General features: G+C 38.1%; 7 protein-coding genes and 1 pseudogene across 8 annotated transcripts; 4 read left to right on the top strand and 4 right to left on the bottom strand.

Moving 5' to 3' along the window:
* Positions 1-959: 959 nt before the first annotated feature.
* On the bottom strand, positions 960-2789 carry BDF20DRAFT_845902 (uncharacterized protein). Its single transcript, XM_053079717.1, has 2 exons — positions 2596-2789; positions 960-2483 (listed from the first exon to the last, which is right to left on the bottom strand). Exons 1-2 carry the CDS (start codon positions 2660-2662, stop codon positions 1276-1278), a joined length of 1275 nt encoding a protein of 424 aa, XP_052940958.1. The 5' UTR covers positions 2663-2789; the 3' UTR covers positions 960-1275.
* Positions 2790-4852: 2063 nt separating this feature from the next.
* Positions 4853-5575, bottom strand: BDF20DRAFT_801738 (kinase-like domain-containing protein; the record flags this gene model as incomplete). The annotated part of the gene is made up of 1 exon (XM_053076399.1): positions 4853-5575. A coding segment is annotated over one exon (723 nt), but the record flags the coding sequence as incomplete, so codon positions are not given.
* Positions 5576-9822: 4247 nt separating this feature from the next.
* On the top strand, positions 9823-9897 carry BDF20DRAFT_t8 (annotated as a pseudogene). The gene has a single exon. The product of its transcript is annotated as a tRNA-OTHER (tRNA).
* Positions 9898-11264: 1367 nt separating this feature from the next.
* On the bottom strand, positions 11265-13311 carry BDF20DRAFT_909446 (uncharacterized protein; the record flags this gene model as incomplete). The annotated part of the gene is made up of 3 exons (XM_053083585.1): positions 11265-12601; positions 12667-12777; positions 12843-13311. The coding sequence occupies 3 exons, from the start codon at positions 13309-13311 to the stop codon at positions 11265-11267; spliced, it is 1917 nt and encodes a 638-aa protein (XP_052940960.1).
* A 91-nt stretch (positions 13312-13402) lies between these two features.
* Positions 13403-14717, top strand: BDF20DRAFT_56802 (uncharacterized protein). The gene is made up of 5 exons (XM_053075767.1): positions 13403-13613; positions 13699-14049; positions 14149-14271; positions 14345-14439; positions 14504-14717. The coding sequence occupies exons 1-5, from the start codon at positions 13522-13524 to the stop codon at positions 14545-14547; spliced, it is 705 nt and encodes a 234-aa protein (XP_052940961.1). The 5' UTR covers positions 13403-13521; the 3' UTR covers positions 14548-14717.
* Positions 14718-16831: 2114 nt separating this feature from the next.
* BDF20DRAFT_984326 (uncharacterized protein) lies at positions 16832-18693 on the top strand (the record flags this gene model as incomplete). Its single annotated transcript, XM_053085173.1, has 5 exons — positions 16832-16925; positions 16984-17042; positions 17145-17316; positions 18219-18284; positions 18530-18693. 5 exons carry the CDS (start codon positions 16832-16834, stop codon positions 18691-18693), a joined length of 555 nt encoding a protein of 184 aa, XP_052940962.1.
* A 367-nt stretch (positions 18694-19060) lies between these two features.
* Positions 19061-22101, top strand: BDF20DRAFT_845922 (fungal-specific transcription factor domain-containing protein). Its single transcript, XM_053079718.1, has 4 exons — positions 19061-19243; positions 19312-19338; positions 19411-19414; positions 19528-22101. The coding sequence occupies exons 1-4, from the start codon at positions 19160-19162 to the stop codon at positions 21936-21938; spliced, it is 2526 nt and encodes an 841-aa protein (XP_052940963.1). The 5' UTR covers positions 19061-19159; the 3' UTR covers positions 21939-22101.
* Positions 22102-23260: 1159 nt separating this feature from the next.
* BDF20DRAFT_831723 (uncharacterized protein) lies at positions 23261-24225 on the bottom strand (the record flags this gene model as incomplete). Its single annotated transcript, XM_053078475.1, has 2 exons — positions 23261-23547; positions 23649-24225. 2 exons carry the CDS (start codon positions 24223-24225, stop codon positions 23261-23263), a joined length of 864 nt encoding a protein of 287 aa, XP_052940964.1.
* Between the last annotated feature and the right edge of the window lie 88 nt (positions 24226-24313).

A 24313-nucleotide genomic window follows, 5' to 3' on the forward strand; every position in this document is an offset into this window, starting at 1 on the left:
TGATTATTCAACTTTTTCTTGGGTTTTTTTAAAGAACGTTTTTAAAAGAGGGAAGAAAAAATAATAAACCAAAAAGAAAACGCAATAACTTCTTGAAATCGAAATAGTCGAAATAGAAAAAGGAAAAGCCCAATTTTTTTTCATTAGCACACAACGGGCATAATTCATCGGAAGAAAACCCTCAAAACCTAAATCTCCCTTCAACCAATGTTATATCATTCTATCTTGTCACTTCTCATGCTCTCCTTCATTACGGGTCGTTTGAATGCATAACATATTTCTTTAAACCAGACACATGCTAGTCATTGATATCCTTTTGCCATTTGTGAAGATATAACATCTCTTTGAACAACAAAAAAAAAAAAAACACTGTAGAGTTCCTTATGTCTTGTAATGGATAAGTATTTTGAATGGGCATGTTTTTGGTTGGTTAAAGCAAAAATGCCTTGCTTTTTAGACAAACAAGATGTCATCGCTTCATATGTCCAATAGAAATAATTTGGTTTCATACTTAATAGGCGTTTATGGAAAAATGACAAAACCTCTTCGCCCAAACGAAGCCACACAACACGTACTTTCAGTCCTAATGATCGATATCACTTTTTTGTTATACAGTATACAAAAAATTACAAAAAGTAGGTCATCTACCAATTTGAAACTTTAAATACACGACGGCTGCATAAATTTGCACTTTGACAGATGTGTAATCAATGGCTATTGATAGAACTCTCAAAAAAGTGCTAAATCTTCACAATGCTAATACACGAAAATGTTCAGTGGCGCTATATGTATATCGTTCCATCTCGTTGATAAAAATCAGCCCTTGGTAAGAGGTTTGCACTGCATATGCTTTCCTCAAATTGCATTTTATGTGCGTACAATTTCTAAGTCCGTGATAAAATGACTTGTTAAACAATGTGGAGACTGCGAACTAAGATTTTCATCTAAATGGCAAAATAGCGTGATTACCTTAAAAGGCATTGTTGGCGCTCCTAAAATAGCGTAAACACGCTCTTTTATTGCATTTACTACTAGATTTAACGAGCAGATTGATAAAAATGATACATAAAAGAGCTAGTACAGTCTATGATAATAAAGTATTATACGTATACAGTAAGAGTTTCGAAATCAGCTTGGTGAGACATCTTTCGTGTAAATGTTTAGAGTTATGATCTCGCAGAAGTTGTACGGTAAAAGTTAATAATAGTATCACAGCAAAACAGTTGCTTTGCTTAAGGTAAACTCGCACATGTGTCTTTCCGCGACTGCATATCTTTATTCTGTATCAATATCCTCTTCTAAAACAGTTGGTGTACTTCCAGTAGTGTTGCCGTTGTTGCTGCTGCCGCTGCTCACGTTATTGTTGCGACCTAATCGATGAACTCGCAAATGTCGTCTCATATTACTTTGCACACTGAAATGTCGCCCACACCCAGGCTCTGTACATACAAACGGTTTCTCTCCAGTATGCGAATAAGTATGAATTCTCAATGAGGAAGGTCTGGAAAACTTCTTCTGGCAATAAGGACATGCATACCGTCCAGCAGCAGCAGAGGATGATGGTTCTATGGAAGAAGTGTTGGCTGTTCCATTATTATTACCGGCATTATGATTGATTATTGTTCTATCAGCACCCGTTCCGAGTTGCTCGAAAAAGTTAGAGGACGGAGGGTGTTGACGATATTGACTGATGAGATTCAGTGATTGTTCTTGTGGACTATATGACTGTGCTCTACTGTACGAATGTGATGATGGAGATAACATGAAATCCAATGTATTTGCAGATATTGCTCTTCTATGCGTGTGATGTGTTTGCGTTTGTTTATGGCTTGAATTGGCTGCTGTCCGTTGAGTAAAATTATTGTTATTATTAGTAGTAGTCGTGATTGAAGTGTTATTGGCTGGTAGTATTGATGTTGCTGAAGCAGGCCGAGAAGGTGTTCCTAGTGTTGTAGGATACGGCAAAGGCTGTGGAAAGGGTTGTGATAATGCAGAGGATATAGGTGGTAAAGTGATTTCTGATACAGATCTCCCATGACCCGTATATGGCGCTTTTCTTCTAGTATGTGCTGTTGCTACTGATGTAGATGATAATGATGAAATGCTAGTAGGTGCAGGTGAAGATGACGAAGTATAATTCATCATTATTGCAGGTGGCCTATCATTGGGCAGCATCCAGCTCGGTGGTTTTTCTGCCGAATTAGAGGGTATACCATTATAGGGTTCGGTTTGAATTTGCTGAAATGCCGGCTGCTGTTTTGATTGTTGTAGAAAAGATTGATGTACTGCTTCAACAGACTGTTGCTCAATCCTATCCTCCGGCCCTTGCAACGATAATGCTTGCAGATCCACAGGAAGACTGCTCACGCTTCGAGAGACTCTATGGCCATAACGTCTTTTTGAATTTGACGGCTGCGGAGCTATTGAATTATCGTCGACAATATTACAAGTATTTGCATCAGGAGAGATGGTAGTTGCAGTTTCTAAGACGTGCAAAGAGATTTTTTATTAACTTCGGTATGGAATCTCATAAGAATATTTCAGTCTTGCTTTAGATGGTTCAAAATAGATTGACTTAAATTATCAACAACATACCGTCTGCTTCTTGTAGCAAAAAATGTATCGAGGGTAAATTTGGCTTGCTCATTCCTAAATGAGACATCAAGATGTACCTCTTCTCTTTTCCTTTGATAAACGAGGGAAAGAAAGAAAAATGACCGTATTTTACTTTCGCTTTTGCGCACTTTAAAATTTATTTTGCGCATTGTCCAATAAAAGTTTTCGTATCACATTTCTTCATAGAACGCTTATCATGACAGATGTACCTGAAGAGCTCTTAAACTGCTTCGACGTTGTTGATGACGTTATAGTGCGATTGTGAATATGAGCGAGGTTGACAATGAGCCAGCATTAACATAGTGACCATGGAATTAGTCCCTGAAAAACCAATGCAGATTAGGCATAATCGAACAGGTACTTTTCGTAAAAACCTGCTATTAAGCGTTTAATGGACCTCAAGAAAAGAAGCATTCTATTGCGGCTGAAAGCAAGCCAGTAGTTTTAATCTTAAGAAACCGCAACCAATGACCACAAAAGTAGGTTAAGATAACCGCATTCGATACTGTGCCAAAGGAAAGAAGTATGTACAAACAACACAGCTCATGGCAAATTCAATAACTCTTAGACTTCGCTAAGACGGCTGGAAGGCTAGCAAGGGCAGTTAACGTTTATCAGAAAGACAGCTGTGTGCACCGGAGAGAAATATGTCAAGAATGACAACGATTAGTATGATTTTCGAGTCCTTACCTGACCGCACGAAGAAACATGAAGGGGATAGCTGTTAGTTGAACCTGTCTATAAGGCCTTCTATATTGTCTATTGCAGGAAACAATCTGATGTAGTTTATGGCAGGCAAGAGATGCATCTGCGCATAGTTTTTGGTTTTCGTGTGTCCATGGTATAGATACATCGGCGCTTAATTAAAAATGCAGCTTGAACCTGAAAGGACTGTACAAAAAGATAAAATTCTAGGCTTCTGATAGAACAGTTCATCTCAGTCAAATTTGTAAATGGATTGCAGATTCTAAAAGGAATAACAAGAATAATTGTGTGTTCATGAGCTACATATACATTCTTGATGGATCTTGTCATATCAAAAAGAAATACTAGGGCTCAAACTGTTGTCTCCAATTATGGCGATGTGAATATCTTTGATTTCGGGGCTGTGTGCGCGAAAAAGTGCCATAGTTTGGGTTCAACACTTTATGATCTGCCCTGAAGCGGCAGCGTAAAATTAGTATGTTAAAAGTTATTGCGTACAAAAAATAGTTAGACAAGAGCGCCAATTTAGTCGTCAAATCACGTTATATTACAGTCAAACAGTACAGTTTTCAAAGGGAAAACGGTAGTGCATTTATTAATGTGCACTTGTTAATATTTGCCCATGGTTCCCTGATCTCTGAATAATGCACTACTATATGTAAAAGAAAAAATTAAAAAGCGAGGAAGGTCTCCCTGAAGATGATGAATTAGCTTCTCGATCATAATGAATCTTATACCGTGCCCTTTTATCCTTCATAGTATAATAAGTTCAGAATCTGGATAAATCAAGTGTAGCATATTATAATGGCGAAATAAAGTGCTAATCAGAGATATAAATGACTTCTTTTTTCTCGAAATTTGCGTCATGTGGAATCTTATTTAGTTGGCGATTTGACACTGTAACTTCGTAAGGGCTGGACAAGCTTTGTAAGTGCTCTTCATGCTGCTGTCGATTTTGTTGTTGGAATTGATATTTTTGGATGTTCTGTGAACTATAATAATGCGGTACAGGGCCTGCGGATCGTACTTGATGTTGCTGCAGCTGCCCTTTTGAGCTATAATAAAATACTTCTGTAGGTACGTATTGAATGCTAGCATTAGCACCGTAAGTTTTCGATTTCATTGTTGATTCTCGTGAAATCCAGTACGTGGTCGAGGCCGGAACTTTGGTGAATAAAGTAGATGTAACTGGCATACAACCAGAAGCGGTAGCGGCGGTACCATTGTTATATAAATTGTTCATGCTAGTCGACTGGATAAATTGCACAGGTTGGAGCATATCATCGTAATGAGTATATGAGCTTCGCATCTGATATTAATCATTGTTATTATTATAAAAGTTTGGCTGTTTCTGCAACAATCTATGCCTACGATTCTGCCTCTTACTGCTTTCTAGTTCTGCATAGCTGTCGTCTGAATTAATAACAACGTATTCGCGTTCCTTTCTCTTTGTCTTCTCTACTTTGTCTGACCTAACATATGTCCAAGGAAGTGCTCTTGGACGAGTTCTGCTTCCTGCATTTGCTTGTATATTCCATTCACATAACAACGCCTTGCGTATCGCAGGTCGCTCGAGCCAGCCGAGGATTTCAGTGATAGAGCAACGATCTTCAGGGTTAACGCGCAAAAACATCTTCAAAAGCTGTGCACTCGTAGGCCCCGGTGTTTCCCTGTGGATTATTCGATCAATAGACTCGTCGTTGGAAACATTTTCACGCAACGCTTTTAGGTCTATATCGAATACGCCAGGCCAAGGCTCCATACCCGAAATTATCTTCCAAATAAGCGCACCCATTGAATAAACATCTTCAGCTATAGGATCAATTAGATAAGGCAGTAATTTGCGGTCCCTCTGCGTCTTGGGCAAAGTCTGTATTGAACGATACAATCGATAGCCATGATCCGGCCGCGCCATCGTTAATGGCAGATTCTTACACCAAACCGCTAATTCATCCTTATTTCTTGGTTGAACTTCATTTTTATACATTTCAAATCCTCGGTTATATGCGCTCTCTTGCTGTAACCACCAATATTGAGTGTCTTTCGGTTTTGTAAACACAGCTTTTCCAAAATCAATCAAATAAACTTTTGTTCGTGGTGAATCATCAAGCAAGGTTGAACTGTCGCCAGGAATATCCATCACGAAATTGGTAGTCGACAAATCACGATGAGCAATTCCTTCTTTATGGACAATTTGAAGAGCACGTAAAAGTTGAACAATAATGAACAATAATATCCATGCATTGGTAGTTGGTTAGACGTCGGTGTGTATAATCGTGCGGATAATCACGCAACGTCATTGAATATCTTCGCATGATTAAGCCAACCGCTTCTTTGCTGTCGTCTGCCTGAATTAAGCCGGTCATTTGTCCAATGTAGGGCTTGCCTTTCAAGCGAAGTAAGGACACAGTTTTAACAATACGCTGTGAAGCAGTTGGTTTACGAAATAGCTGTACGACTTCGTTACTCAGGAAATATACAGATTTGAAATAGCCTTCAGCATCTTTTGTTTTTGAGAGGACATTCCTGTAGCATTGTTTCTTTGACACTTTCATACACCGTTGTTTGCAGTCAATTAAGAAATAAAGATTAAACCATTATAATGTATTCAGGTATCACGACAAAAATTGTTAGATTAGAAGTGTACAATGTTCGAGTTTAGTCCAATGATCTGTGATGGCTTCCAGCAGACAATCTATATCTTCACTATTTTCAGGGACAACGCACTCTTGGTCATAAATTGCTCTTTCATTAGCTCGCTCTGTAACACTCTTATATTTCTCAAAAAGAAACTTGGGTTCCACGTCAAACATAAGATGAAAATTGGCGTTACGGTAGCTTCGAGACGTTACTACACGCAAGAATCGTCGTCTAATTTCATTTTCTTGTGCTGACATCAAATCTTTTAGATCTTCACTCATTGAAGTATTACGTACTGTTTCAGAGTCGCCTTCAAACAGTTTGATCGCAAGACGCATTGATGTCACTGTGTTTATGGTTCTAAAGTCGATTACTTTGATTTTGATCCACCCTTGTAAATTGGTCGCCTTCTTGTTTTCTATTTTATGCAAGCCGCCTAAAGGATGAACGAGCGCTACTTTAGCAACTAAATTACACATCTCAGGATCTTTTTCCAGTTGCTTATATGCGGCATTGATGAAAACTGCGAGAGTAATATGTGATGTATCTCGGGCATTGAGTAAAAGTTCATAATGGTTGGCTATAAAAAGTCGAAAAGGGGGTAACTGTGATGGTGGCGTTTGAGCAGATAATGCTTGGTTAAATGCTCTGATTAGTGAGATATGTAGCTCAAGGTGTTGCTTAATATACACAGTAACCAAATGACTACATTTAATATAACTTGTTGTCAACCAAAATATTTATTTTCAAATTGTATCACTAGATACTGTACCTTTCCTTCCGAAGAGAAATATACTTGTAAATAGGTAATTGAAGATCTATATGTTTAAGATGACGCCTACGAAGAATCTTGTTTGAGCAATGAAATGAAATTGTTCATATGGCATACATCTTAAGTTACATACGAACTGTGCTTTTTCCCAAGAAATTCTGGGGTAAGTATTGGGATTTGTTGCAGATCGTTTTTTAAAGACTGTAGGTTTGCATATTGTTCGTGGTATAGCTGTTTTTCAATATGCAACAAAATTTCGACATATTCTTCGCAACTGAATTCGGTATATACGGCATCAAGTAAATCGATACCTTGTTCAAACAAGCTATCTTCATTGCTTATCGATGCTGCATATATTTTGTCCATGATGAACAAAGTACAGTCCGGTTGTTGGATATTGTCGGTTACAGAAATGAAATTCTTAATTTACACAAAGACATAATTAGCGGTTATAAAGAAAAATAGTTGCTGGTAAATCTTCTAGAATTGGTATTGCATATAAAGACGTTCGGTTTAGCAATGTTCATGGCTTCTGCTTCATTCCAAACATCATCAAATTATAAAATGCTTGAAACGAATAAAACATCCTAAGCGTCTCATTGTGTAAGTATCTACTAGTTTTTAACTACAAATCCACTGAAGTGCTGCGAGAACCAAAACATATGATTCTGTTAATCAAAGTATGGTTAAGCGCTATGACTTAAGCCTAGTAGCATTTTTTTTATTTCAAAAAAAGCGTACCGTACCGTAGCCTTTATATAATTATCTTTTTTGCTCCGTCCTTCTACGACTGAATCTAACATTTTAACAGACTATCCTCATCTTGAAACAGGCAAATAATTCCTTTGAAGGTAAGTCAAATGTATTATGCAAGTATAACTGTTTTTCACACCACTATATAATAACTTATAGGTTAATAATAGCCAATCTGTTGATTGGATAGACAGAGTTGCCGACGATTATAAGAAGCAACGCTTCGCCCAGATAAGAACATATGGCAAATCAACATCTGATAGCAGAAGCTAGACTATTATTTATAGATGTAGTTACACTACATACACCAATGATTAACACAACTGGGAATTAGGTGTATTGTGCATAAACTAAAGCCGGGTATCTTGGGCATGATACAGGAACTTTTCATGACGTCTTTTTCAAAACAATCATCAACGGAGGATGCCTATTGTCATTAATTTTGGAAACAAGCAAAGCAGCGCAGGCACAACTGTTTAAAAAATAGTCTTCGCACTTTAATTGGAGACAATATTTGAAGGTCAGTGGGTTTTTTCAATTGATAGCGACACTACGTCTACAATATTACGAGATATACTGAGTATTTTAGTGGGTCATATCAGCAATAGACACCGGGTTTGCTTTCATGAGACTGGGTCAAAGGAATTGATCTACGCGTTAAACTGATTTCATGACGATTGCTTTCTATTGTAATAAAAATATACCTTGCCAAACTCGAAGCATTCACAGTAAATAAATTCGATGTCGTCCCTTTGACCTCTTCCATACTTTATTCCCTCATCGCTGTTAGCTAATACTTACCCTGTACAAAGCCAAAACCTTGCAAAAAAATTGAATCGAGGGCAGAATCGCTGCGAATGGCCAAAGAAAAATGCCGACAGAATGGTATTTTCTAAATGCAGAACCACAAAGCTGGTGGCGTTGGAGTTTTTTGGTGTGCCTTGAAGTGAAGAAAGCCTGCTGGCAATTTACTCGTAATGACTATTGATTGATACCTAATTCCGAAAACATGCAACAATTGTCGCTTTAACACTGTTGAAGCATTAAAAACTGTTTTCGACCAAAGTATCCTTGTCTGCAAAACCTGCTTGACTTTGCAGCCAGGACTACAACGCTGCTAAAAGATTCTACACTTACTTGCTGGCGTTGACTAGATTCCAAATTACCAAATTTCTGGTATACTGGTTTTTGCTGGGAATACACTCGATGGTTATAAGTTGGATTCATATGAGAACCGGATATCAACCTCTTCTTTAAACATTATATTGAAATCCGTCAAAGCCAGATGCGAATCATAGCCGTTCTTTGTGTTGAATGTATGTAGTTTGGGGTCAATAAAGTTAGAACTTGCATTACGAATCGAAACAATATCTAAGTTGTAGAGAGCAGTATAGATACGTTAAGACGTATTTGAATTCACAGCATCTTCAGAAAAGACGCATATATAAAGAAATTTATTGATACAATATCGAAAAAAGCCTTACATCATAGAAAGATAGAAGAACTTGACTGAATAGCATCACGTCAAGCAACCTTTGGTCAGTATATAAATATTTACATAGCGTCACATCTTATTCAGCCTGGTCAGTTAGTTGAATAGCGCCAATATCAGTCAGAATTTTGTAACCGAATTTCAGTTCAAAAGTATCCCACGATAATTTGTAGGCATAGGTACTAGTTAAGAAGAGACTACTTACATAAGAATAGGGAGGCTTGTATCGTTGACTGTTTGGATGTCGCGTGACAAGAAGAAAATTTTCTTATAAAAAGCCCCCATGTTTTCTCTTTGGAGGTCTCTTTTTTTTCTCTTCTTTTTCATACATTAATGGCCATCGTTTACTTATATCCTCTGTAACGCTTGCTCCTCGGCTTTGGCGGCAGTCTACTGCAAACCTTGTTCTTTATTCCCATTGATCTTGTTCTTAATTGACACCGGCAGACCATAGGACAGTTTCACTGGGCCTTGTAAATCCCTCTGTCGCTAGTGTTGGGGTTGAGCGGTCATCTGTCGTGTTCTGGGATCCTAACACTGAAGGACGGCGGTAGATTGTTTGTCATTGCCTTCACACCTTCCCCTTTTTTATGTTTCCCCTCATGTACCACTTGGTTATCAAGAGTTGTTTTGTCTGTCTGAAGCTTTAATCATAATCGCGAAGCGCTTGGCGAGGGGAGCAAACCGAACACCTGCTTTTTTGCAGAGTACCTTTTATGACCTAGCTTAGGACTTCAACTTTTATAATCCAAGCCTCTCCACGTTCCATAGTTTTCTTTCTTTTGAGCAAGTGTTACATTCTTTAAGGAGTATGAGGCGACCTCAGGCCAAGATTCCCATACTTGCTTATCTAGTTTAAATGGTTAAAACAAGAGTAAGTAATTTTACTCTTATTCAGGTTCGAGTCCTGGGATAAGCTTAATCAATGCATCATTTACATATTCCTTTTTGTCATGGTCTTATTTCTGCTACTGTTTCCAAATGTTTTCACGTGAAAATAACTGTTTTTGTGTGTTTGCGTGGGAGAGGGAAGGTGCTGTTGTTTTATGTTTAATTTGGAAATAATACTGTACTTCTAACTTGATCAAGTAGGATCGTAATGCCGTATCTAAATTTTGATGGGCTTATCCCTTGTTGCTTGACCTTCAGCAGCGCTATTCTTTAGATAAAGACATTATAAATGAAATATATTATAGTTGAGAATGATCCCTTTTCCACTAACTTTTCTAACAAATAATGCTCAACAATAGTTAAGAATAGAGTCAAAATTGTTCACAAATTATAGCCATCTTTACTTTGAAGCAGTATGACCGTACGTGTCCCGTTATGCAATCAGAAAATATCCATGTATTACAAATAAAGCCTTAAATGAGAGCCACTAAACTTTTCATCAGAAGAAGGGTACCATATTGAATGCGATTCATGCCAGTAACATAAAATTAATCTATACTCGAATTGAATTATCCATTTGACACTCCATCTAACACCATCTGATTTAACCTTTCATGCGCAAGAGGTTGAGCACCTCTTCCTCTTCGCCCCGTGAAAAGGTAGATGCATACAGTGTAAGATATGCTAAGCATGCTAGAGGAGCGTATTCTTGAAAAAGTTGGTGTTTATTTCTACCTGGTTTATTGTGTGTATCTACATTATCTTCAGCTTATGCATACACAACACAACGTACTGGTAACTCTGCCCAGGTGTCATCGGGAATCTGTGTATCAAAACCATAAGGGTTGTCTAAATGCTAGCAGAGATGATGTTCTATCTGCTTCATTTCTGTTATCAGCTGTTTGTTTTGCAGAGAAAGGCTTTTGACCAAAAAACACTCTTCTTCCCTAAACTCATCAGGTGATATCATGTTCCTTACATATTTTTTGATATCAGGTGTGAATTTTTAAGCGCTTAGGAATGTCCAGGGATAAGTATTGTTCCTGACGTTGTTGTTACTCTTAAGCGATCTAGAACTCCCACATGGTTAGCTGCCTGAATGACTACTGAGTTTTTTATAAACCAAGAAGCCGCCCACATCGACCGCTTAATAGCATCCTGCCTTCGCCAGCACGAGTGAAAACACTGTAGTCCAATTTCCACCAACCAGACAGTACACTGGGAAAAAAGGCGTAAAGCAGTTAAATAAAACAAAACAGCGATCAAGCCGTATACAAACATTTAATTCTTATACTATTTACAACAACGGCAACTAGATGGGTTAATAATCTACCAAATATGTAGGTTGCGAATATGGTTTCTTTCTATAAAAATAAACTACAAATGACTTTAACACTATTTTTTTTTATGTTTCTGCTTGGGTTGTTGCTGGGCCTTCATATCAGCCGCCATTTGAAATAGATTAGGTTGGTTGAATTTCTCATCACGCTTTTTCTTCACCTTCTTGACTTTTCCTCGATCGTACTCCAAATTGTATGTATCAACTTTCTTGCGCTTACCCTTTAGCTTCTTAAGGACTTCATCTCGCTTTTCAACTGAACTGCCGATATCTTCTCCCCAAGTATCAACATCATCCTGGAACTGAATGTTAGAGGCTTTTGCTAATAAGGCCTCTTTCACTTGTGCACTTTTACTTAGTTCATTTTCTTTCTCTATTAGTTCATTCAACTTCTCACGTTTCGTTTTCATGTCTGCACGCTGATCAACCACAATAGCATTCAAGTTTTCAACCTTTTGCTTCCTCGAAGAAGTCTCCATTGCTTGACGTAATCTATCTTTTTCTTCCATTTCCTCTTCGTCAGTATCATCATCTGCTATAATGGTTGCATTATACATTTCACTTGGTTGCTCTACGTTATCTTGCGTATTTATAGGTGCAATCTCTTCTTCAAAATCAGAAGTATTATCCTTTGTGGCCAAAGACTTTAGCTTTTCATCAGGTGTGTTGTTGTTTTCAGTCTTTACAGGAATCTTTGACTTTTTGCTGCTGGCCTCAGAGGGCATATGATAAAATAACATGTACGGCTTTTGCTCCAGCAGTTTTTTCAAACTCACAACTTGTACAACTTCATTATCCATACAGTGCCAAATACCATTGGAACTCTTCACATACGCTATGTAGTGGCCACCGTGGAAAGTCTCGCCCGTATGTGTAATTACTGCATACAGATGATATTTACTATTCGTATGCTCTTTCTCGGTTTCTGTTATTACACGCGAAATATCCAAAGTTTCTTCAAACCTAATGTATTTGTTGTTCTTTGTGACATCCGTATCATTTGCAAACCGTTGTAAATGAATGACTAGATTCATGGGTGATCTATAAATACTCCGTTTGCCCTTGAATGAGCCTTTGTGTCCGCAATGTATGCACTCTTTATCAGACACGGATATAAATTGTTTGAAGTAGTGAGTGAGACATTGTTCAACCGAATTTCCCCTATTAATACTGAGGCTGAGATCGAGCAATGCATCATAATTGTTTTCGAGCTGATTACAAGCTGGGCAGTCTAGCTTTTTCTGAAGATAACCACCAAATAATTGGTATAGAGCTGTGGTTTCTTTAACACGCTTTTCCTTGGAAGTCATTTCTGATAACAAAAATTCTTGAATCTGTTCAACAAAAAAACGATAAACGTTGAAAGCATCTTTTGGTGAACCTTTGGACAATTCTATTTTTGGCGTTGCATTAGGTTAGCATAACTTCAGTAAACCACTCATGTGCTTTCAAACATACTTTTTAATTTTCCTGCAAAGCTGCGCGGTTGAATAGCATACGGTGAGCCTTTCAGTACCGCTCTTACATGATCTTCTAAAGCACAAACGAAGCAATAGTCCTGCATGGTGCCTTTTAAAAAAAAAGATTATTGTCAGATCCGCGAAAAATTACAGATTATCGAGCAAACACTTTACAGTTTGAGCTATGTGTTCTGTCCATTAAATAGTTCGCTAAGGCCGGCGTATAGGTAAGGGCTTGTAAAACTGCGTTGAGTGCTGACAGATTACCAAGATCTTTCAGACCTGATCCTACAGGATAAATTTCCTTCCAGGCTGTGTTCAATTTTTTCTTGTTAAAAAGTACTTTAGAAGGTCGTTCGAATCCATTAGCATCTATTTTCTCTCCTAGATAGTCTTCACCACCACCGTCATTGCCATAAGCAGAAAAACTGGAAGAAGCATGCACAATGCCAGTGGTACCGTTGACAGGTGCGAATTTTTGCTTGAAAGCTTCTAGTTTATGATCAACATAGCGTGATTTACGAAATTTGATGGCACGATTCAAAAGGCTGGCAAGGGTATTACGCTGAGTAAACTGGCTACTTTTGCTCTTCTCGCCTTTAATGACTTTTGTACCTCGATCGGTTTCTTTAGAAGTGGACATTAAAAGTATGAGAAGTGCATTTGGACGAGATCGCAAATTAGACAAAGTAGAAATTGTGACAAGTCACGATGAGGACTACTTTTGGAAACTGCATTAAGGTTATCCCATTCCATTGGATGGGAGAGCTTGAAGTTCTTCGTAGCAAAGTGCAAAAATCCTTCCCCTCTTCCCTCTGTTCTTCCTTCAAATAGGTTTAAATTAATATTGAATATGATTACCTGTCCTATTTGCTATGATGAGTTATTGAACGTACAAACTGAATCAGCAGCTCTATCATGTGGTCATGTCTTTCACAACACTTGGTAATAAACATAAAAAGTTTCTGAGTACAAGTTCCCCTTGAGATCATCTCCAGCTTACAGTCTTTTTAAAATTGCATCTTTTAAGTATAAAGGAATGCTTAAACCGCAAAAAAGAATGCCCGATTTGTAGAACTTCGGTGAATCCTCGTAAAGACGTTAATCAGCTTTATTTCACCTCAACCGACGATGCCCAACAGAGCAGTTCAGTAGCTCTGCCGTTAATAACAACATCCGATGAGGCTACATTGGAGATTTTGTCACTTCGTAAGAGTATTCAACAGTTAATGGACGATATTCGAGCATTGAAGAAGTCAACAGAAGAAAGTATTTCAGCCAAAACGAAAATCATATTAGCCAAAGACAAAGAAATTGATGCACTCCAAATCAAACTGAAGAATAAAACAGATAGCCTTCGGTTTGTACAGCAGCTCAGAAAGTAAAGTACTCTTTTCGAAAACAGAGAGCAGCTATTTGATTTCTTTCCTCGTTTGTCTGCTTATTTGTTTCGCTCACACAGCTGTTAATATTGTTGTAGGGTTGCCGATTTAGATGCTGAGCTTAGCAGTGAAAGAACTAGAAAACTTGGGAAAAAACTGGAGAAGTCCACTCGTGATGAGTTGTTAGTGTATGCGCTGGCAATACACGCGAACGCCGAAAGGTACGGGCTGATAAAATAGACCTATATGCCACTTAATTTAATTCTTACACGTCTAATGTTGCTTTTCTGTTAGAGCGCGAGAGGTTGCCAATTTGGACTACAAAAATGCGTTGTTTGAAATCTCTAGACTAAGGAAGCAGAATGAGCGGCTAAAAAGAACAGTAGAAGGCAATATTAACCACAAAGCAACCACGTCCAAGAAAATTGACCCCAGTGATTTAATATGTATTAGTGATGATGAAATTGAGATTATTGAAGGAGATTCTGAAGAAGTAGCTCCCGAAGCAGTATCTTTGTCGTCCGTCATAGAAGAGCCGTCCGCCAAAAACGAAAATCACAAACGTAAAACTTTCATTTTAGAAGACCAAGACACACAAGACAATTTCATTATCCGCGAAGATATTAGAGAGATACCAACAACTAGAACGAGGTTTCCCATGAAAAAAGCAAAGCTCGCAAGTTAATAGCCTTATTGTATATACCTTACTTCATTCAATTTATAGTATCATTTTAGCTATTTACAGCTTTAAAATAGCAATTATACCACCTGAACACCATAGTTGAATATAAATATGGTTTCTTTATTTTTATTTAATGCTGAAGTTTCGTAAGTAAATGGGTGATGTACTGCCCGGATTCACTACTGGTCGTCCGGCCAACTTTCCAGACAAGGTATTATCTATTGATGGCAAGGCTATAGCCAAATGGCCGATTGTTCAAAGGGTTGGAATAGAGCGCTTTGGAGTATCAGCAGTTATTTTAGACACAATATTGGCTCAACATTGCTATAGAATGCACAATATAAGTTCTTGTTGTCGCTATTGAGCATCAAAGAGGATCTCTCTATTTTTAAAGGCAAAGCTTATTATGGTAGCCTTTCCGATAGCGTCCAGTCTTACAGCAAACGATGCTATAAAGCAAACAAAACAACCAAAGCCAGAGCCACAGTAAATGCCAGGGTTGAGCAATCGCCGTACTTACTGCTATCATATTAATGTTAAGGAAAATTTGCTGTCACTAAAAAGGGAATATATATGTGAGTCATTAGTAAGATTCTGTGAGGCCGCCAAACGAATATGGCCTTATCTACTCCAATCAACACCGCCGACATGAAAAGTTGCACTGTACTTCCATTATGTTTAGTGTACCAATCCTTTCCAGTCTGAATAAGGTACTGTTCGCTGAATGCACGGACCCAATATGAATGGTGTGAATTATTTGTGGGAGCAATTTCTGCTCTACGATTAACGTTCTATGGAAGTTAGGGTCTAACGTATCTTTGAAAAAGAGCCAGGAACAAAAGTCACACAATTTGGAGTTTTGATATAACTTTCTAATCAACTACCTATTGCAGTATCTTCGCTTTTCCGTTGTTTCTGTTTCTGGCACAAAGCATGAACTAACTATTGTGAAGCACATTCCAGTTGGTGGTCAACTTCAAACTGTCCGTCCTGCCCGTCAGAAGAGAAGACGGTAAGAGAATTCACGACCCAATCAACGATCCTCCAGCCCCAACAGAAACCGTTATGGAAATTGATAGCACCCTCCTCTCGAAATCCAACTGGTGTCCATTCTATAGGTTTCTCCTATCATAGAAGCAAGATTGTCCAGTTGAAGGAGGCGTTAGACGAACAAATTTCGAATAACAGCCATGACATTATTTTTTCTTCGCCGACGCTGTCGACTCCTTCGATCGATATGTCTGCAAGGTCTTTGGCCACTTTGTTCAGTGCTGCTGTTGAAGCAAAAAAAAAAAAAAAAAAAAAAAAAAAAAAAAAACCGTCCGTTTACGTACAATATCAAACGGCCGTTTTGCTTCGCCCACAGTGACTGGAGTGGGAAAAGGCCAATTAAGCCATGGACCCTACGCTTCTTTGTGGTCAGCCCACCATTGCCAAGGTTCGCACAGAATGGTCTTAAGATTGCTATTAGGTTTGAAAGCATCATCGGCCATTACGATATTGCAGAAGCCTTTTTTTTTAAAAAAAAAAAATAGGGTCTTATCGACTTCTTTGTATCTAATGGTGATGCTCGCAATTCTTTCTAAAGCGAACTTTTCAAGAAAAAAACGCTTATAAGTAAATCCTTCCGTATGTCCTTCACTTATTTTTCAAATTCATCAGAGTGAGCTATTCGATTTATTGCATGCCTTACGTTATCTATTTAGTGATTGACAGCTAATAAACCCACTTGATATAATAGCTTAAACCTCTGCTAACCTTGCCGCAAGCATTGATTCCCCATGATTCGTGGTATATTTTTGTTGGGCATACTGTCTATAGAATAATCTGGCATACCTGTTTCATATGTTAAGATGACAGTATAGTTCTGTTTCCTGGTAACAAATAGATGCACCTATCGTATCAGTTGCCCATAGAAAAAAGAACCCAAAAAAAGTATATAGAATAGATGGGCGAAAGTCACATCAAATGTGCGTCTCCAAAAATAAAAGGTGAAGGATATATTACTGGCTTCATGATGTTTATTCTTATTTTAGTCTTCACTGCCTGAAAAACTTTAGATTGAATATGCCAAATAAATTTATTGATTTAAGGCACCTATGGCTATTACTGTGCAAACATTTCAGCCGTATTCTACAGTAAACCAGAAGTGGCTTATCCGAACGACATGTTCTGACAATCCTGTAGAAGAAAGTCAGAGTGCGAAAGTTGACTGATAAGCAATGTACATAAAACGGAAAAACAAATCTAGCACTGGGAAATGAAAGTGGTTACAAACGCCATTGTCTGGAAAAACTTTGCCGGCACTATGTAAGCAGTTGCTGATGCAGGAAATAAACATGTGAGAAAAGTTAAATCCTATTCCGAGCGGTCAAAAGCCAATACTCTACTTCAGATATTACAGTTCTGTAGGTTCAAATTTTGGATTTGGAAAAGCATCGTAACAAATTTGATTTGAACTGCACGCTAAAAAAAGAGGCGAACTTCATTCAGCTCGACTTACCTAATAAGTTTTTGATGGTTTATTCTGGCTCTTTTCATTGGAGGCTTCGTGGAAAACAAATTTTGCAGAATAACCCATTACGTAAGTTGTAAAGCTATATTTTTACAGTAATTCGGCTGATATGTTTATCAGGAAATGTGATCCATTTTTTTAAGCAATTAGAGTCAGTTGAAGAAGTTTCATGCATTTTTCTAAACTCAGTTGAATGAAAAGCCGACAGCTTCCGAAGATCGCAAAGCTACAAGTAGATCGACGTTTCAAAATTTATTCCAACTGATCGAGAAAACGGCTATGGATAGAAATTTGTAATAGAGCTGTATTATAAGCTGGCATATATCAATTATGTCAATCAAATAGAGTAACTGCTGTTCAATAGTTTCTGTTTATTTACAACTGCATAAAACGGAAAAGCGTGAACGTTTAGTGAACGTGTCATTGGGGGTGGTAGAGGGGCAACGACAGCTTTCTTTCTCGGTGTAGTTGCGTTAGTTCTCTATCAGTAAACAGGATGAGTAGAGAATCATACAATAATGAAATCAGGAATGCCTCATAGAATGGCTGAAAGAGGTCATACATTATATACACAACATTATACAAGGGATGGACGAGTATTCCAATATTTCCCGAAATTCAATATATCTCAATGGACTGAGAGTCTATACGAACAATTGGTGTATTTACATGAAATCTCTTGTCCAATATACGAATTGACTAAGCATTGACAAGATATTGTGATCTATAATGATCTACAACGCCTAAGAGATACACATCTACTTTAGACTGCTAATATGAAGATGTCGTACCCACAAAGAAACATGTTGTTATAGTGTTGTTGCATTTGCCAAAGACCATCTCGAATGGAATATTACGAGGGTAAAGACAAATAGTACACTGCTCCGCTACATACCATCGAGCTTACTAGAGGGATTCACTCGCGTCATTGACCAGCGATATCATCATATGTTTATTGATAAAATTGTTAGACCTTGCTTGTATTTGTGCTACTACGCTCGAAAGAGTTAACTATCATCAGTGGCCTTGTGCAAAAAGTGAGTTGGGATTGGGAGGTTAACAACGGACAAGTATACCTTTGTCATCGATGAAGAGTGCGTACAGATGTTTAGAGGCATGTTTGAACCGCCAGCTCTCTCACAGCCAACGCCCGTTTTGATTCATATGGTGCTATCAGAGATTCCGTTACTAGTAGAGAAGAGAACTTTTTGACGTATTAAGAATTTTTCTCGTTATCTTATCGCCTAGACTGTAAAAGACTGTTTCTGACATCGTCTATTAGTAAGGACGGATGCTATTCCTAAATTTGCATTCCAACGCAGAATTTCTAATGTGCAAAGTCCCCTTCTTGGCCGTCAGCATCTCTATCTCAATGTAACTTTCTGCAGCGTTCACAAGGTAGAAGATGCTGATAAGGCCAGCAAAGCGAATGCCACTAAGGATTAGATGGATTCAATAAGATTTTAGAAGTGCATAACTGGTATACATATAAACTACGAATTTTATCCTTACTTATGGATTACAGCGTTATCAGAAATATATGAATTTTTATTTGTTTGTTTTCTTCCAAAAAAAGGAACGATGGATGATTTGATTGGCCGGGAAAATGTTTGGGCATTATAAGGAATACTTGATTGGCTGAGAATGTTTATTCAATCTCTATTTCAGAGAACCTTGATTTCAAAAAGAAAAAAATGCATCAACTGTAATTGTTTAAACGCGTGAGGATTCTAGAGCCGAATCCGTTTTGATCGGTGTTTTACTGTCGAGTTTAGTCATTCTTTTCTTCTCGACTTTTTCTTTTTCTTTTTGTTGATTTTCTATTTTATTTTTTATTTTTTGTCTTACATAAATTAACCAGCCTCGCCCGTTACATATTCCTGCGCAGACGTTTTGATTGTGGAATCAGATCATGGCGAAGGCTACACAAGAGCTAAAATATAAACGGCTCAAGGTTGGACATGCATGTTATGTTTGTCGAAGCAAAAAGATAAAAGTTCGTACAACTTTGAGAAAACATGTAGAAAGATCGACTCGATCACTAATTTTTCCGTTTACTGACAGTGTGATGGGCTCAGACCATGCATGCAGGTACAACACCATGCTACAAATGCTCGTTCAAAATCGATGTATAACTAAATGTCTTGTTTTCCCTTTCTTTCCTGCATATCAATTGGTTATCACTGTTGGACTATAGTGCAAAGGTACACTGATCGATAATTGAACTGTTTTGGAAGTGTTTTCACTGAATCATGTTTTTTTGTTTTTTTTTTTTCGGAGAAGCTCGTGGTAGAAACTGTCAACCCTCCAGTTCTGACACAGTACACACTCCAACCGAACAAGGATCAGAGAATGGTCAAGATGAATCAAAGAATAACAGTATTAGCCCTGACGATGAATCTATTTTATTCTCAAAACCGAAAACTTCTGCCATTGCTACGAAACGATTGAAAGACATGGACACGTGGACTCACAATGCTGGTCAGTTTTGCTCTGAGAATTACAGAAAAAACCAGAAGTTAGGTGAATATCCTATTTTTGGTCGCTTTGTTCGTTGGAGGCACGAACCACCTTTGCCTTCCACGTATTCTGTACCTATCGAAATGCCTCCCATTGAAATGCAGATGCATTTGATACACCAGTTTTTTGAAACCAAATATATGATCTCACCTGTAATACCAAAACGTTTATTCTATGAACAATTGCGTATTAAGGGGCCTTTAATTACTCCATTATTATTGAATGCTATTTATTGTATATCCAGCTCATTCGGCACAATGAAAAATGCTCCAAAACCTGTGGTGTTCTTTAATCGCGCTATAAAACTTTTGGATGATTTTTTGGATACGCCACGAGTCAGTACAGTGGCTGCTCTGTACCTTCTCGCAAGTTTTGAAACACACCCGGCTACTGAGCAACATTGTCGATCTTGGGTGTATAACGGGATGGCCTGCCGTATGTGTCTTGAACTAGGCCTGAATATGGATTCTGCCCAATCTCGACAAGATATGTCTGAAGAAGGTATTGAACTTCGGCGGCGTGTTTTTTGGTCATGTTACTGTCTAGATAAATTACAAGCTGCTGAAAGAGAAAGATTATGGGCTTTACCTTCTTCCTTGACTACAACAGCTTTACCAAATTCACTTCCAGGTGATGACGAACATGACAAATGGGTTCTCTTCATCTTTCAACTAAAGATCAAGATAGGTTTGATTGGTGAAGAAGGTTTACAAATTCGAGCTTCTTATGCTATACGCGAAGACATCACAGAAGAACAATTTCATGCACAGCTCATCGGTTATTATAACAAGTTAGTTCAATGGCGAGAAAACTTACCGACACCTGAGCTATGGAATTTCAAGCATTGTGAAACTATTGAAGAAGTCTTTAGCGAAAGAAAAAAGCCACAACATGTTGGTTATTTACTTGTGATATATTATTTTATGCTCTGTGATACCCTATCTTGTCTTCCTTACGACCCAAATATGGCTCTTGAACATCGGATTTGCGCAGCTCTGTTGATTCGACATGTTGAAGATTTATGTAATGATTCGCACGCCGTCCTTCGGTATGAATTCCTGGGCCATATCATCATAGCCGCTATTCGTGTGCATGCTATGTATTTAGATAGTCCAGACCCTGTAATCGCACGTCAATCATGGGAACTGTACAACCAATGTGTTCGTGTTTTAGAAAAATTAGGAATCCTTGCGATGATTCCTGAATGTGCGTCTGTTCTTCAGCATATTGCTACTGTTAGTCAGCAGGCCAGAGCTGAGAGGCAGCAACAACAACAGCAGCAACAGGAAACGGCAGGGAATTTGTCTACCCAAACGCAGAATTTAGATGATGTGGCTCCTCCTTTCGCCTTCAAAGACCATAATCCTCAATATGCCGGTGAGTACAACTTACGGCTGGAACAGCAGCAGACAATTGCTCAATTCAGGACACATCAAGGATATGAAGAGCCCTACAGAGGAAGTTCACAGGCTGATCAGTCATTTCCGAATCTTATCGGTAGCTCTTTGCAGAGAGCGATTGTAGCTTTCGGAGAAAGTTTCGGTATGATTAGAACTGACCAACAAGACAATTGGAACTACGGCATGGAAAATCCTCAACAGCAGCAACAGACCTCAGAAGAAAGTATATCACAACATATGGGTACATCAAGCGGTAACCGTTCTGAATGGCAAGGTTCCCGTGCACACAATCTTGTTACTCATAATGCTGCCTCTGAATATCAGCAACAGCAACAGCAACAGCAATCATCACAACCACAGTTACCATCACACCTTCCAAAGACACAGCTACCATTGCGGTCTGTACAGCAAACGCAATCAGAACAGTTACAGCAACAACAGCCAACCGCTCCTCAACAATTTCACGGTCAGCTTCCTATATCCTATGCAGCCTCTCCAACTTCTATTGTTCCGCCTATTCCCTATCCTCCTTCTGTTACGAATGTTATAGACAATAATGGAATTGTTACTTATGTACCGCAAATCTCTTCAACCCACAATGTACAGCAAAATCTGAGCAATGCTACACTTTCACGTGCAGATAATCTCGATCCCAATCATAACAATAATAACACAGCTAACAATAATAACATTAGAAATCCTCCAATTTGCTGTTCAAGTTTACCGACTCACATTGATAATATACAACAACACACATTTTACTCAAATTAAAACACCTACGCTATGTCATTGCATTCTCTTGTTGTATTATACATATTTCTTCCTATTTAATAATGCAATTTTATTTTAGAATGGAATAGAATACCTGTCAACATCATTTACACATTAGATACAGGAGACAGCCATTTCTCTTACGATTTGTACATATATTCACTTTTTTTTTTTTTGAAATATTTAATTAAAGAAGCAATGTGTCTGATTCCTAACTTAATTTTCTGCATGGCCTTGTGCAGCACCATTATTTGAGATGCTTTGTGGAAGAAGTAGAAAATTGATCCAGCGCTGATAATGTGTAGATCGAAAAGCTTACTCGTACAATTCGTGATTCACCTGGGGCAAAGGTCCCGAGTTTCTGTCCTTATCTGAATCATACACCCTGAAACAGCCCATAATAAAATAAATCAAAAAAAAAGCTGTTGGAAGTAATTGGCACGAATAGTACCCCAACAATGCTAAAACATATAGAAGACTCATTTCCGCGGTAATTTCAGTAGTGATTGATAACAAAGGATTGGTAGACCTTCGACCAGAGTTTACGTTCTATGCGAAGTGTAAGGGTTATTTCTCGTCTTTCTGTACCTGGAACCTATGGTTTCTTAATAAAGTCACCCTATCTTCTGCGCTGTCAGGTCCTTGTTGTCATTTGAGAGGAACCCTTGAAAATTTCTGTTCAAAGACAGTTCGTCATGTAGCAACAGCCGCGACTTTTAAGGAAAAAGTTTCACAAAAAGTGAGTTCTACATGCAGTAATTGCCCTGTTTGACAAAAGATAGCATTACTACATCTGACTGCGAAAACTGTCATGAATATGGCGTTCACCATTATCGCTATACTTAACCATTTGATTCAATAATCAAAAATACTATCGGATAGTGTGAAAGTGAGTTAATATCGTAAAATTACACATGATAACAATATGCTAACATAACAGAAGTGAAGAATATAACTGTTTTATAACTGTTTATTAGGATGTTTATACTAGGAAATATGAGATTTTTGTACAAGCGTGAAATGATAAGTTCACAAAATAACGAAAAACTATACAAAAGGAATAGGCGAAAACCAAACTCAAGAGAGGAAGGCGACTCTATGACAGATCTATGTAAAGATTAAAAAAAGAAAAACTAGGATCAAATTGATTCATTATTTTAGTTGAACAGAATTATGTAATACTTGCCCAGATAATATTGACTCGACCCATCGGTAAACGTGTAAGAGTAAGCGTCTGTATCTATTGCGCCAAAACAAACAAAAAAATGCAAGCAAGTGAAAACTCTAGGACCAAAGTTCTCAGCTTTATATGGTGTAAACTCTCAAGACTCGCCTGTAATCAAAGGGATCTGCTTAGAACATGTATTATCACCCCCCGCATTTAGCAGCACATTGCTACTAGCTATTTTGTTGAAACCTTGTGTCGCTACGGGGATGAATAATTGATAGTCAGAGACAGTACCGCCTCCACATGGATCTGGTCGTTGGTTGAAAAGTTCTTCTGGGTTGGAGAATATGGAACCGCTCGATTCAGAGGAGCAGAAGTCTGAGGAAGGGCTGCGATATATTGATTCGTTGTCTCTTACAGGAGAAGGTACAGCTGTATTATCTATGCAGTCTTCAGAAGAGTTAGTTGTGAAGAAATTGTCAAAAAACTCGACAAGCGAACAAGATTTAAAACTCGAATACAGAAAAAAATGATTTCCCTACCTGTGGGAATGTTCATTATCGCTGCTTGTTGCTGTATACCGTTATTCGCTAGAGCAATTTGTAATAACTTCCGTAGATGAGCTACTTCATTCTCTAAATGAAAACAACGCAATTCGGCAAGTTGCGCTCGTTCTTCGCTTTTTCTACTTAATTCTTCCACATCGTGAATGCGTTTTTCATGTCCAGTAACAGTCTCCTCAAGAAATTTCGTATAATTGCTACGACGATGTCGAAATGCTGCTTGCGCTAGGCGGTTTCTGTCTTTACGTTGTTCGTTTGAATATATACGATGACGGCCGACTTTAGGCTTACTCTTACTAATCTCATCATTGTTGCTCATTTTATGACTTTGCTGAATTGTTGTAGGTTCAAGCTGTAATTTTTTGCTACACAATCGAACTATTGTACTTATTCCCTTTTCTGAAACAGTTTTAGTGCTCAAATAAATCTCTGTCTCCGACACAATCGTCCAATGAAACTCCTCTAGTAGTGCCTTAAAAATGCCATGGATCAAAATTTGTCGATTTTCGTCAGGAGAGGCTTTGAAACAATAATTACGATTATTCAAAAAAATCATAGCTTATCAATGGCCATGGACAATAAGGTAGTTAAGGTCACAATCACAGAAAAATGAAAATGGGAAATTATAAAAGATATAATTGACG

The sequence above is a fragment of the Mycotypha africana genome, assembly GCF_025528875.1.
Source record: "Mycotypha africana strain NRRL 2978 chromosome Unknown BDF20scaffold_1, whole genome shotgun sequence".
Classification (NCBI taxonomy): Eukaryota; Fungi; Mucoromycota; class Mucoromycetes; order Mucorales; family Mycotyphaceae; genus Mycotypha; species Mycotypha africana.